The 15,016-nt window shown below is 37.1% G+C and overlaps 1 protein-coding gene across 1 annotated transcript in view; it reads right to left on the minus strand.

Moving 5' to 3' along the window:
* Positions 1-15,016, minus strand: part of STARD9 (StAR related lipid transfer domain containing 9) — a 95,008-nt gene that overhangs the window by 24,365 nt on the left and 55,627 nt on the right. Inside the window, 5 exon segments of the mRNA XM_032213387.1 lie at positions 30-1,971; positions 2,020-2,047; positions 2,155-3,550; positions 6,765-7,230; positions 8,769-8,962. Of these exon segments, the coding sequence (XP_032069278.1) occupies positions 30-1,971; positions 2,020-2,047; positions 2,155-3,550; positions 6,765-7,230; positions 8,769-8,962 (4,026 nt within the window).

A 15,016-nucleotide genomic window follows, 5' to 3' on the forward strand; every position in this document is an offset into this window, starting at 1 on the left:
TGCCTATGTTTCATGGTTTCTGCAGTCACGAATGGCTCAGAGCCATGGATATTTTCTGTACCAATATCATTTTAACTAGTTGGTCAAATGTGTCAGAAAACTCTTCTGTGCTTTGACAGCTTTCGTTTATAGCATCAGGAAAAATATTTTGTTTTCCTTTTTCTTGGATTCTATGATGATTAATAGTGGGTATGCAGATGTTACTCTCACCCTTCATTGTTAGCTCTGATGCACCCAGATCTTCACTAGAATCAGTGAGCTGGATCTTCTCTTCATCGTCTACTGCTCCAATTACAGATTGGTTTGGGCAACATTTCTCATGATCACTCTTGGGTCTCTGAATCAAATTAGAGGCTTCAGAGTTTCGTCTGCTTTCTAATGCTTCAAGTGTACAGTAACCATGTAAACGTTTATTTTGATTAAGTTTCATTTCTAACATGTCACATTCCAGCTCTTTGATACTAATTACTAGCTTATTGAGTTCTTCAGAGTTTATGATTGTATTATTGTATTCAGCCTGGTTTCCCTCTGACCTCCAATGGATTTTTCTCTCAACAGAGTCTTTTGGATTGTTGGACGTTTCATTGATATACAGGCAGAAGTTTTGAGAAGCTGTGACTGGTAAAAGTCCGTCTTCTCTCAAAGTTCCTCTAGAGTCATTTCCGGTGTTATTTCTGGATAGACCAGAATGCAGTCCTGCTCCCAAGCAATTGTTTTTATTAAATGAATAATGCAAATCTGGAGTTTCTTTTTGCTCTCCTACTGCAGGTGTGCAACAACTTGTGTTTTTTCCAGAGTGAATGGAGTTACACACAAGACGATTAGCTACTTCTGGGTGTTTCTGATCTGGAGGATTGCTATTATTTTCCATAAAAGAAGTACTCATCTGACAAACATCCTTAATTCTAGGTATGTTTTCATAACACATATCTGAGTTGAACTGTGGAGGGAATTTTTCACTTGTTTCACAAGAACAATCAAGTGAAGTATTAGTTTTTTTCTCACGTCCCTCTACATTGAAGTGCACTGATTTCTCCATCGCAAAATCCACAGATAAAGGTGTTCCTGGCTTGGAAGCAGGATTCAGGTCGCATTTGTCCCTCTCGCTGCTCTTCTCCATCATATTCCCAGCATTCAAAGTTGGGAAAGCTTTCTGACTTACATTTTTTCCAGAATAATCAACTTTTAAGCTTGAAGAGGAACCATTCATTAAACCTTTTGTCTGCAATTCAGATTTATTTTCTGAATCCCATCCTTCAGCTCGAGGTACTTCTTTCACTTCTCTAAATGAGGGAACCTCTAAAGCAGATTCTCTCAGAACATCCCTGCTCTCTTGCATACTGTCTTTTTCAGCTTCAGGGATCTGCATTAATGTTGCAAACTGGTCACTGGAGTGAAGGGCCACTTTACCTATGTGGTTTAACTCAACTGTTTTTGAGTCTCTTATGTTACTATCTGAATCAGAATTGGCATCTCCCTTTTCAATTGTCCTAAAAAGACATTCTTTAAAATTAGTATTTATATAAATTTCTTCTTTCTGTAAAATAGGAGCATTTGGGACAGATGTTAAGAGATTGTTTTTAAAATCTTGATCTCGGGAAATCTCTGAATAAGGTGAAGAAACAGACTCTAGGACTGGTTTCAAACAGCTGGATGTTTCCTTCCATTCACAGGTGGATCCTGCTTCAGATAAACCATGTGGCTGTTGACAATTAGATGTGGATAAAGAGGCAGCCTCACTGTAACACGGTTTTGTAGGAAATGTGGAAATATGACCAAATGATGTATTTTTGCTTGAAAAAGAAAACAATGATGTGTCTTCTGCAGCTTCAACTTCAAGATGTTTCCTTGTTTCTGGTAAAGGTACTGATGGTGCTGTAGATGAAATTAGCATTTCAATCTTATTTGGCTCATGATAAATCTGACGGGGTTTGTTATAGCAAGTAACAAGATAATTCAGCAGCTGATTGTCTTACATCATCCCTTTTGATCAAGTAGCTCGATTTATTAGCAGGGTACATCCGAGCAACCCAAAATTCTGAATGGTCTTGAGATGAAGGAACAGTTATTATAGGTCTATTCTTTTGATTTTTCAAATTGTTGGACAGCCAAGCATCTGTCAAAACTGGAAGATTTTCACCGTCAGTGTGAGACCCTTGATCTGCTGAGCCACTTGACCTGACTTATTTTCATTTTGTTCGGTGTTTGATCACAAACAGAACTAAACTGTGAATTGACATCTAAGTAAAAAGAACTTGCATTGAGACTCAATGCACTAGTTTCACTACAGAGCTCAAGCTTGTTCTGTTCATCACTCAGAACACAGTCTGACCTTAGGTTTTGCAATTTCCAAAAAACTTCCGCTGGCACTTCATCGTATGAATCTAGTTTAGATTCTTCTGCAAGATCTGACACCTCATCAGCATCACCTAAGCTATCCAGAGAAAAGCTTCTTGCATTGATAGTCAGATCGCCTGATGTGGATGTGCTTGTTAACTGTGAGAGAGATTGATCACGCTCGCCTTTGCAGACCTTAATAGGTTCTGGATGTATTTTAGAAGAATCATTCATATCTTGGTTTTCGGCATTGTTTTCCTTTTCTGTAAGTGAATCTTGTGACATTTGGCTGTCATCACTTTCTGAACCTTCTAATTCCACAGTGTCTATTTGAGCTGATTCCTTCAGATGACTCAATTGTCCTGTCAAGACTTCTGAAGTAGCACATGAAAGGGAATCCACAGAATAATTACTATCTGTGTCAGAAAACTCAACATCCTCACCTTCTTGCCAGCTGATCAGTGGATCATGGACTGTTTTGGAGATTCTATCATTCAGCACTTCAGCACTACGCCATCTTCTTTTTCCATGACAAAGTGATACATGACTATTTAGATTATTAAGGCTTCTTGCCGAAGGTAAGAATTCGTGCTTTTCTAATGAATGTTTGTCCACTGAACCCTTTTTAAAGTTCTTTGGGGTCTGGATCTGTTGTTGGAGAAATGGTTTACCATATATTGATGATTTTTTAAGTTTCTTAACAGAATTTCCAGGAAATGAACTTTGGTGCTTTTTTCTTTTATCCGCCTGAAATTTTCTACTGGCTTCCTGAGCTGCATTATTTTCTAAGTCTTGAATTAATTCTAGTTCTTTAATTTCAGACCCTTCCTTCTTTGTTTCAGGTTCATGCTTTTCCTTAAAATGATCTGTTGTACAGGCCTTTGATCTCTGGGCTTTAGATCTGGTTGGTCTTAAGCTATTATCTGATCTCTCCATTGTTTGCTTATGTTTATCAAAATAAATGACTTCTGTATTATTACAGTTATTTTCCACTACTCCTTTATTTCTGAAATAGATATCCTGTTTTTTGATTATCTGTTTCTGTGTTAAGAAAGATCCATCTTTTTCCTCGTGAGTATTTCTTCTGGAATGTTCTTGGACTGCTCTGGGAAAATATTCTGCAGACGGATATTTCCTTGGTGGATTGATTATGGAGCATGCGTAGTTATGTGCTGAGGTAGATATCCGAGAGGGATTTCTCTTCAAGAAAATACTGTAGAAAACAACAACAACAATTTGAGAATACGTTTCCCATACTTTGCTATGAATTTGAAAGGCAATTATCCTGCTACAGACATTTATACAGGAACTAAGAGAGTGCTCTGTGATTAGGCAGATTGAGACAAGAAACCAGGAAGAGCTATGCTAACCGTTTATTCTACGACTTTGTCGTCTAACCAAAAAAAAATATGTACATATGTACACTAAATTAATAATGTGGCATTATCTTCATTCCTATATTCAATTCTTATTCCCAAACAATTTGTATGGAGAACAAAATAACTCCGGGGGAAGGGCTCATTTTAGTTATTGGAACCAGTAAGAAATTTTAGAAGCTCCCAATGACTAAGGCTTGCCTAACCAGGTTATCTTAACACATTATGGGTTGATTAATGAAGTCTGGAGGATTTCTGATGTTGAATTTAGGCTTTTACATTGAAAAATGCCACCCCCAACTTTGTATTATATCATTTGAGGTATAGAATTCTATATAATTAGAATAAAAAGGAGAGATATTTCATATAGAAGCATAATTTGTCCCAGAATATCTGTGAGGATTTTTTTTCACTAGACAAACTTTTCTCATTCCATAAATTGCCCTTTGTTAATCAGATGCAAATAACTTAATTTATTTCATGCTTTTACATTGCCTGAAAGAATGTCTACTTTTAAGTGCTGGCTGTCACCTTTAAAATCCTTGGTGGCATGGCGACAGGTTACTTGGGAATGCCTGATGCCTACAGCTTGTCCCACCAGATCAGCCCAAGGAGCTTTCTTCAGGTCCCATCAATGCAGCAGCATCACTTGAGAGGTCCTAAGGAACCTGCTTTCTCTGTCATGATATCTGTCTCATGGAACAGCATCCCCATTGAGAAATGGACATACTTGTTGGCCTTCCAGAAGGTCATGAAGACATGGCTATTCTCCCAGGCATCGGGACTCGGAGGTTAATGGAACTTTAATGTTGGTGAGTCCGATAAATTGGTATTCAGATTTAATGGGGTTCTCATAGATTTCTTTTAATAGTTTGTAAACTGTTTTTCATTTTTATCTCTGTTCACTAATCAGAGTTCCTGTTAGTATAGATGGGATGGGGGGAAGGAGGCACAAAATAGATAAAATGAAGGTACTTAATGGTGAAGATTTAGACAAAGTCTATGAAACTTTGAAGCGACATCATACAGCTAGAAACAAATGCTTTTAAAAATATCATATCATATTAACATTTGTAATTTTTATTACACTGATAGGATTATGTGTACTTCACTGCAATATGTAAGTAGGATTACTTTTGAAGTCTGTCAGGAAATGTCATGTTGCACAAAGAAACATGGTATTTACCGGTTGGGAGATTGTGTTAATGTTGAGCTAGCTATTTCCTGCTTTAGATTCTCCCACTAACTGAGATCAGACATGAGTTGACAGGAGCTTGTCTCAACAGAGGTTTGTCTAGATAGGCACATTTTCTCTCTAATGAAATATATAAAGGATTTTAGGGTTTTAAAAAAGTACAGGGAATCGTTGGTTAATAATGGTCATTGGGACCAGAATTTCTGCTGCTAAACAATGTGGTTGTTGTCACATCTAGACAAAATGGTGGCACACAAATCTAATAAATAAAATAAAATAATCACACTACTTAGTGACAGTAATCTTGGCATGCTCCCTTCCCATCATTAAGCAAGGATTGCAGCTCATTGAGCAAGTCCCAGTGGCTTGTAAGAAAGCCAGCAAGTAATAAAAAGTGCAATGTGAAGTGTAGCACAAGGGTTTGGGACTGGAGTGGCTTCTGACGGGTGAGGAAGGTCCGAAAATAGCCCATGAGTGCAAGTGCTAATGTAGCAGGACATAGGTGACTGCTGACCGGTCAGGAATGGAGGGGGGGGTGAACGAAAGAGGGAGGGTGTGTAGTGGCCACAAAGTTCTGGTACAGCATGAACACTCCCAGGTGGGGTGGCTGCTGTCAGTTAATAGAGAATATACAAGTGTCCTTGACGTATGTGTAAGCACTATAGGGTCAAGGATGACTGCTGCTGATTGAGGCAGATGGCAATCCACCAGATTGAAGCATGGCAGAATACTTTCCTAAGCTAACAGACCTTGTTGTGGAGCTCGTGGTAGAGGTCCCTCAGCTTTTGATGCTGCAGGCTTCATGCCCTATAAAGGTATAGAAGCATCAAGAATTAACAGCCAACATGGCAACCATGAGTTTGTTCAGATTTCACTTCTGAAATCTGTTGATTTGATATTAGAGGATGTTAGACTTAATCCTTTTCTGTGATGAGGTTCATCACTCCTGATCACCTGCACAGATGGACTGATTAGGATGGTTTTGCCTGATAGACCAAGATAGATTTCTCCAAGTTCCTATGGATTTTCCAACAACCTGGCAGAAGATTCCATTGACTCCTAGTTGAACTCTGAAACATAGAGGTGGCCAGAATGTTAAATGAGGTTGCCTCAAGAGGCCTTTTTGTTTCCATTAATTGGGGGGAATATTCTTGGTTTACTGATAAGCTCTTGGAAATCAAATGACTATGATGTTAGGAGTATTGTGCAAGAATACAGAACTGTAACCCGCCCGAATGGTATGAATGTTGCGTTTTAATCATGTACTGTCTTATATGTAAAAGTCTGTTTTCCCCCCCTTCCTTTGGATTGTGAGCTGCCCTGAGTCCCCCCAGGGAAAAGGGCGGCATACAAATAAACAATCTAATCTAATCTAATCTAACTGAACCAATGTTGACACTGGTTAGTTTATCCTTGAATGTAGAAATGCAACTTCATTGTGTTTGTGGAATGTGCCTCAACAGCATTTCTTAGGGTAATCTGCCCATTTTTAGTGGGCAAAAAGAAAGTGAAACTTCCCACTTGGGACATCGATTCAAGGCTATAACTACTTAAATTCACTCTGGCATGCACTCTGCATGGGTGAGGTTAGAGGAGGTGAATGAAGTAGTGTCTTGTGATGTTATCTGGGATTTGTTTTAGCCTTTTGATTCCACAGAAGAAGAAAGGATGATGTGTAGGGTACATTCTGACATGTGTGAGATAGCTCCATGCCCTCCCTGTATCCTTCTGGAAGCCCAGAAAAGTCTAAGTACGTAAATCAGAGAGGAAGTCAATGCCTTGCCAGGGCATTTACATCCATCAGTTTCTACATGCACTCACACATACATTAAAAGCTAAGTATAAATGTTATTTACCTGGATTGTGGTGACTGAGGTTTTAAGCAAGTCTTCCTTTGGCATTGCAAAGGTTCTGGGTTTGATCTTGGCCATGGACGTTTGCAGTTTGAAGACTTAATGCTGGTATCTTGATTCAAGAACTGCAGAGATATCACATTGTTTTTGCTGACCCAGCAAGTAGCTTCTAACCATTCCAGGTTTTTCTTTGCTTCTAACAATTTCTGCTTCTTCACAATCCTCTCCAAATGCAGTTTGAGCTTCTTTTGACTCAAATGCCTTTCTGCTTTCTTCAAAGAGTATTTTCGTAAAAGTTCTAGCTGCACTAATTTCTTCTTGTTCTGCTCTGCCAAGGAAGGGCCAATCTCCAATTCTGATTCATGCTGAACTCCAGCTTCAGCGTAGGATTTGACCTCAGTCTGCACAGCAGACTCCCGCTGCTCCTGGCTAGCCAAAAGTTTCTTTTCATCAATGAGCCACTGTCGATCTAGGAACAAACAAAATGCAAAAATTAAGAAGTGCTCTTGCTTTTACCATCTTCCTAATTATCAACAGACAGGACTGATTTAGGAATTAATGTAACATTAAATTACATATTATGTTGATTTTTATCCAGGAAAATGTCAATGCTATTCTTTTGTAGGCAAAATATCAGATAGTCCTACAGCTTTTAAAGGCTAACAAATACTATATGCTGTTAAGTTTTCATAATCTTTTTCTTATGAATTATATTTCATGCATTTGATTTTTTTCCCCATTTCATTTCAAAAAATTAAATAGGCAATAGTAGTATCCCTGAGATTCAGATGCCCCCAACCCTATTAAATTTTTTTAGAAAGCCTTGAAAACCTCAGGCATTGGGACCAAGCTGGTAATGAAGCCATTATTTTTTTCCCATTAGATATCATCTTTTAGGGGCTTTGGCTATATAATATTATTTTGTATCTGTATTTTTACGGATTTTGTATTGTGAGCTGCTTAGAGTCATGTGGCTGAGATGAGCAATAAATTCAATCAGTCAACCAGTACAAAATAGCTTTTGTAATCCCATGAACTGTGATCTGTTGCCTATATTGCCTTTGAAACAAAGTCAAGGGCCTTGAAATTTTGCTGTTCTACACAATCTCATTAGTGTTTAATCTTGTTATTATTAACAACAACTAAATTGCAAATAGCACCTAGTTGGCAAGGCTGATTTCTGGCATCAGTACTGCTTTACCTAATTCAGTGTAAAGGGTAAAAGAAATCAAATTAAACAGATATATACCAGAGCCTACCTTTTATTATATCCTTCTAGAAAAAGATGTGGTACTGAAAGCTACTGCTCTGAATTACTTACTTAAACTGTAACCAAAGGAGGTGTGTGAGAAACATTAACATAAATAGCTACCCAATTTTGGAGTTTTAATTTTTTTTCTGATTTTAAGATTTTCTGTAATTGTTTATTATGTGAAAGTAAGCTATTGTCTATTTTGTGACAAAAATAGTTTTTAAAAAAAAATAGAAAAAGTTCTGAGGTTTTTGAAGTACAAGCTAGCATATTTAAAACACAATGATCATCAATATTTTTTTAAATGAGAATAAGACTGAATAGCAATAGCACTTAGACTTATATATCGCTTCACAGTGCTTTTACAGCCCTCTCTAACCGGTTTACAAAGTCAGCCTATTGCCCCCAACAATCTGGGTCCCCATTTTATCCACCCCGGAAGGATGGAAGGCTGAGTCAACCTTGAAACTGGTGAGATTTGAACTGCTTACTGTTAGCAATCGGCAGTCAGCAGAAGTAGCTTGCAGTACTGCAGTCTAACCACTGCACCACCACAGCTCAGTAGGACACTACAAGATTGAATGTACCTGTGGATTTTTGATTGTTATTGCCATACTTCCTCACTGATAGCAGTTATAGGACAAAAACATGTTGAATCATTCCCTGAATGACTTACAGAATATTTACAGAATAATAAAGTTGGAAGGGACCTTGGAGGTCTTCTAATAAGAGGTAAAAAACTAAGCATGTCATACTTTCTCTGATCTGCTGATCAATTACTGCCTGATCATGCTCCAGCTCTTGCTCAGCTTTGATCTGCCCATCCAGGATTTGTTGCTGTAATTCTTCAATATATTGTTGCTGATGTTGAATTTCCGTGCTTTGAAGAATCTCATGGTTTTTCAACTTTGGCTGGCATTCTTCATATGCAAGATCTCTCCGTTCATTGCTAGAAAATTTGAAAAATATTTTAAATAAAGAAAGAAACATGTTTCTATCCTTTTCTATCAGACTAACTTTTAAATCAGGAAAAATGGAAACATCTATTTGTATGATGAAAGATTTCAATACTGGTGAAGGATAGCAAAGATGATATGCTGAAATGATAAAATGCATTTGTGAGTCTGAGAGAGACTAGTTCAGATGTGTGATGTCATAGTAAGGTCAGAATTCTCTTTGCTCATTGCATTAAACAGAAGATAAATCTCGTCCACTATTCTACTTTGCCACCAGTCATGTAATCAATCCTACATTGTATGTGGCTCAAACTCATTAACTGTTGGGTTCAACCCAAGGAAATATTTTATTACCTAATTACATTTAGAACCTCATGAATTAACAATGCTGGCATCTAAATATCTAAATATGATACTGTATTTTATCACTCACCCAGTTTTATAAGATTGGAAAAAAACTGGTCATCACTATAATTATTGTTAAATCCAACTTTAATGAGAATTGCACTTCTAACCTTGCATAAGATGTAAAATGTATTACTATGCTAAATACTAGGTGTAATTCCAATTATCACACCTGATGGCTGTACGCATTATGAGTAGTTTCTTCATATGAGTAAATGTTCACAACATGGACCACTTTTTTTGGGGGGGGTAACCCCTGGGCCCCTATTCACAGATAGACAATTCACAGCAGATTGTGGGGGATGTTCAGAAGATTGAAGAGGAAGGAGAATTCTTCCCTGTTTCATTCTGTTGGCAAGATGGGTGAACTGATAAAATCCTTGGGGGTTGAAAAACTTCCTTTTTTTTTTTTTTTTTTACAAAAGAGAAGGGATAATTCTTTATGCACAAGCACATTGTCTTCACTTGTTTTTGTGCAAGCACATCCCCTCAATCATCACTCTGTTTCTGAACCCCTTTCTCATTCCACCTGGCTTTTTCTGTCTTTAACCTTCTACTAGTGTTTTGAACATGATCAGCATAAAGAACAGGCAGTATAAGGTCCAGTAACAAAAAGATTGAATTATGCTCTTTGTGCCTGAAAAAAATAAAGAAACAAGCAAGCAAATCTCCCGTGCCTGTTTGCTGCAAGAGCTCATTTTTATTTGTCAGGTGCCTATAAACACAGATGAGTCAACACTTTCTAAAAGCAGTAAGACCCTGTTTTTTTAAAGATAATATATTACTGTTTTATTCCACACTATTTTTCTGTTCACATTTATCCCAAACTCCATTTAAAATATTAAAGGGATACTTACAATACTGAATACTGAAAGCAGGTGACCTCGATAACATATTACAAAACTTCCCTTCCGGACAGATTAAGGTGTCACGTGAAGATCAGGCTTAAGTAGTAATTTATCTGTAGTTGAAATATAGCTGGGGAGAGGCCAGCATGCCTGACAATATTCCCAGAGTCCTGCCTGGTTTATCTTTTACCTGATATTTCTGAATTCTTGTAAAGGCTTGGACTAATCAAATTTGTGAAATGTTCACAGCTACTAACTGGATTCATACAAGACACTAGGCTAAAATAGACTAACCAGCTGTGTTTCATGTGATGTACAAACCCAGTCATTGTTATTAGGTTTACAGATCAATGTATGTGGATTATCCTGAATCAAAATCATACTTTCTCCAGTTTCTTTTATAGTCCTCTAGTATTTTACATTAGTCAAAACTCTTTTTTATCTTTCTCACTCCAAACATAAAAATTGGAAACATAGACACATCCAAAATATACTTAAACTAAATAATGAAAGACAGATTTTAGTAACTTTAAATGAGAAGCTTATGATATTTATATAAATCTCAATACTTTAGAAGCAGATATTGGGTATGAACAAAGCTGAAGGGCTATGTAATTATCTTCTTTGTAGTCACCAAAACATTTTGCTTATGACCAGAACAATAGAAAGGATTATGGACTTAAAGAAGCATTCCTTGTCAGGAGATGACAGTTTTTCCTAAGCATAACATTGTATGTTATATTGTGATATAAAGCAGCGGTACACATTTATTGTCATATGGGAAATTCTGAGTATTTTGCTGCAAGGTGTTCCAATGATGTCAGCACATTCAAGCCAAAAAATATACAGTCATCTCCATATTGAGAACAGAAAGGTCATTGCAATAAGCTGGTGGATAAGGAAGTTTCATACAGTGATCCTGACAATAGTTATTGTGGAATACATTAGAACCTCTATTACAATATAAAACTACTGTAGAGAACTAAAAAATGTTATGGCCTGGGGTTATATCTGTTAAACCGCAATTGGTTCTGATGTTTAAAATACAAACATGAATTTCAATAACTAGATTGACATATATTTTATAGATAATAAATCATAGTGTAGCCTTAATTAGAACTCTAGCTTTGTTTATCTACAACTCCTTTTTTCCAAATATTCTATGCAAAGTGCATATCCTAAATAAACCAATCATTTTACATTCTAAAAGCATATCTCTAAATCAAGCAGCCAGCTGTTTTACAGATTTAAAAAAAACATTGCCATCCAAGTACTGGAACAATTTTAGATGCTTTCAGACACTCATATATCTGCATTTCAAGCCCCCCTCCCCCAATGTCCCTTACTGCTTAAGCTCCACTGCTTTCAAATTCAAACATAAGATCAAAAGATAAATAATCCTGAAAGAGAGAGAAAGAGAGAAGACTGTATTCTGTTTTTGGAATTAGAAATGCAGATCCAACAACTAAAGCATGTGGAATACAGAATGCCTTTCTGGAATATTAACACATATTCCTCTTCAAGTAAATAAGCATGACAGCATTATTACAACATTGGTATTATATTAAGAAAAAGTAACAATGCAAATTTTAAAAATTCAACTGACCTTTAAAAACCATATCTATTTAATTATTGAGAATATTTCCAGGATTGTAGAAACAGCTGGGTTCTTGTTTCTATTTTACAGCAAGCACACTAAATTAACCTTCAATACAATTGTATTTTCTCTGTGATGTTTTGTCATCAGTTCCTGCAATCCTATTGTATAACTCCTTCCTCCCTTCACAAACACCTTTAAGGCTGATGCAGAATCTGGCGGCTACTACAGCATAATGCAGTTTTTAGTAGCTATGGCAGCATCTGCCGAGTCAATGAAACCAAGGGCTTTGCTGCAGTCAAATAATACTGAGCCACAAAAACACAACATGAGCACGCACACAAAATTCCCTAAAATCTGTTAAACCCACAGCCTTCTTTAAAGAAAAAGCATTATCAGGAAAATTCTTTTTTCCTCTTGTAGATTTTATTGAATGCTTGATTATAATAATAACGGTATGGAAAGATCATAAATCTGCTACACATTCTCCCAAATAATTGAAAGCTGGACAGTTGGAGCCTTTAGAATCTGAGTTGCAACACATTGGTGCATCTGGCAATTTGAATTCCTGTTCAATTCCTCTCCTCCCTAAACTACCCATCCAATTAAGAGTCAGTTTCCAAAACCACATCATAAACCAAGCACAAGATCCAGCGGTAACAACTATACTGGAGGAGGTATTAAATTTAAGTTAGGAATTCTACAGCTAACTCTTGTGAAATAATGCAGCTAGGATAAAACTCTAGAATTTGTTAAATGGAGCAGGAAGGCTACACTGTGGTATAAAAATTCAAAAGTATACAAATATTCATAATAAAGTTTTTCTAAATTTTATGTGCACATATATATACTTACACACACACACACACAAATGAAACCTACATTTTGCAGATACAGGAGCAGTTAGAAATCTGCTAACCTATCCCAGCTGAAGTTTATGAAAGGACAATATGATTCTTTAAATCTGAAATATGAGTACTTTGAATAAAGATAGCATACACAAACACACACACACACACACACACAGAGGTCTTGGCGTATTTGGGTCTTTTTCCATGTAAGATTGAGAGAACCTTGGCGACGTTTTGACGAGGTCCCACTTGCCATCTTCAGGCTTGTGCCTTCGGCTTTGTGCTTGTGCGAGCAAAGCGTGATCAGAGCTGCCGTCTTTCTTTAAATATTGGTGTGTGTGTGTGGAGTGCTGGCTTTGTTGCTGTAAGCGGGTTCCATATTTTTTGGAGTATTATCTGCAGTCTGTCTGCAGACATTTAAATTCAAGAGCTTTAATGTGCAAATCCAAAGACATAAATCCACATGTGGAAAGAAAAGCATGAAGAAAACTACGCAGTTATGCGGGCTGAGCTGATCCTGGCTAGCCAAAAAGAAGCATGAAATCTGGTTTAGTATATGGATGGAAGACCATTAGAAATGCTTGGGATTGTAAAATAGAGTGGCAGTTTAAAAGTAATTCCAGACATTACCAAGGAAATTTTATGAACATGTCTATATAGTCACAAGGAATGGAGTTTCATTACGGGAAGTCTTTAATTTGCCAATTTTAGCATGAAGAAAACTTCTTTATATACTTTTCCATAATTGCTAGGCAATTTTCTTCTTCAGGGAAGGATTTTGAAACACAGGTAGTCTTCGACTTATGATCACAATTGAGTCTCAAATTTCTGTTGCAAAGCGAGGTAGTTGTTAAGTGAGTTTTAGCCTATTTTATCACCATTTTGGCCACAGTTTTTTAACAAATCATTGCAGTGAATCATGCCGTCTTTAAGCAAATCTGGCTTCCCCCATTGACTCTGCTTATCGAAAGATGGCTGGAAAAGTTATTAGTGGTGATCATATGACCAAAGGACAGTGCAGTTGTCATAAATACATGCCAGTTGCCAACTGACATGTATTTATGACAACTGCATTGTCCCACTCTATTTTACAATCCCAAGCATTTCTAATGGTCTTCCATCCAAATACTAACCAGATTTCATGCTTCTTTTTTGGCTAGCCAGGATCAGCTTAGCCCACATAACTGCATAGCTTTCTTCATGCTTTTCTTTCCACATGTGGATTTATGTCTTTGGATTTGCACATTAAAGCTCTTGAATTTAAATGTCTGCAGACAGACTGCAGATAATACTCCAATAAATAGTGGAATCCCTTTTAAACTTATTACTCATATTTCAATAAGAAGATCAGTAACGGACATGGTTCATGAACAATTATAGTAACAAATTCCAAGACTGTCTTATATGAGCAAGAAGTCATGAAAGATGAAATTATAAATGAATAGCAATAGAAGCAACTGCTTTAGATGCCTCAATTAAGGAAAATAATTGATGAAGGCCCAAAACACTCTAAACTATTACTCACTAAGGCTGCATTACTATTACTATTAGTCTTCTCATCGTTCCTATCACCCATCTCCTTCCACTTATGAGTGTAACTTTGTTGCTTGTATCCTTACAATTTACATTGATATTGTTTCCTGATTACTTATTTGTACCCTATGACTATCATTAAGTAATCTATCTTTTCATTCTTCACGAATGTATCTTGTCTTTTTATGTACAGAGAGCATATGCACCAAAGACAAATTCCTTGTGTGTCCAATTACACTTGGCCAATAAAGAATTCTATTCTATTCTGTATCAGAAGTAAGCAATCTACAGTCTATAGAACATCACCTTATATGCACCCCATTAACCTATGATCTTATTACAGAGGCTCCCCCCACAAATTAATGGCAATTCTTACCTGTATTTCCAAAGCTCCACCATGCCTCTTTCAGTGAGCTCAATATATTATGATCTACTAAGCCCTTCACAAATGACACTCCCACACCCCTCTCCAAATTTGCTTGTTCCAAAATTGAAACAAGCCTTAACTTTTACAGAATCTTCCTCAAAATTGCAATGCTAGTAAAGGTAAAGGTTTCCCCTGTCCAGTTGTGTCCAACTCTAAGGGGTGGTGCTCATGTCACTTTCTTAGCCAAGAGAGCTAGTGTTGTCCAAAGACATCCCTGTGATCATGTGGCCAGCATGACTGTCCAGCGTGCTGCCATGGAAATGGGGGGAGGTGGTCAGGGGAGAAGTTTTCCTTGCAGTTTTGCAACTATGGTCTGGCCTTTGCTTATCTCTCCAAGGTCATTTCTTTGAGCTTTGGTAATGCAGCAACCAGAGACGATGCACTTG

Source organism: Thamnophis elegans, chromosome 1 (genome assembly GCF_009769535.1).
Source record: "Thamnophis elegans isolate rThaEle1 chromosome 1, rThaEle1.pri, whole genome shotgun sequence".
NCBI lineage: Eukaryota > Metazoa > Chordata > Lepidosauria > Squamata > Colubridae > Thamnophis > Thamnophis elegans.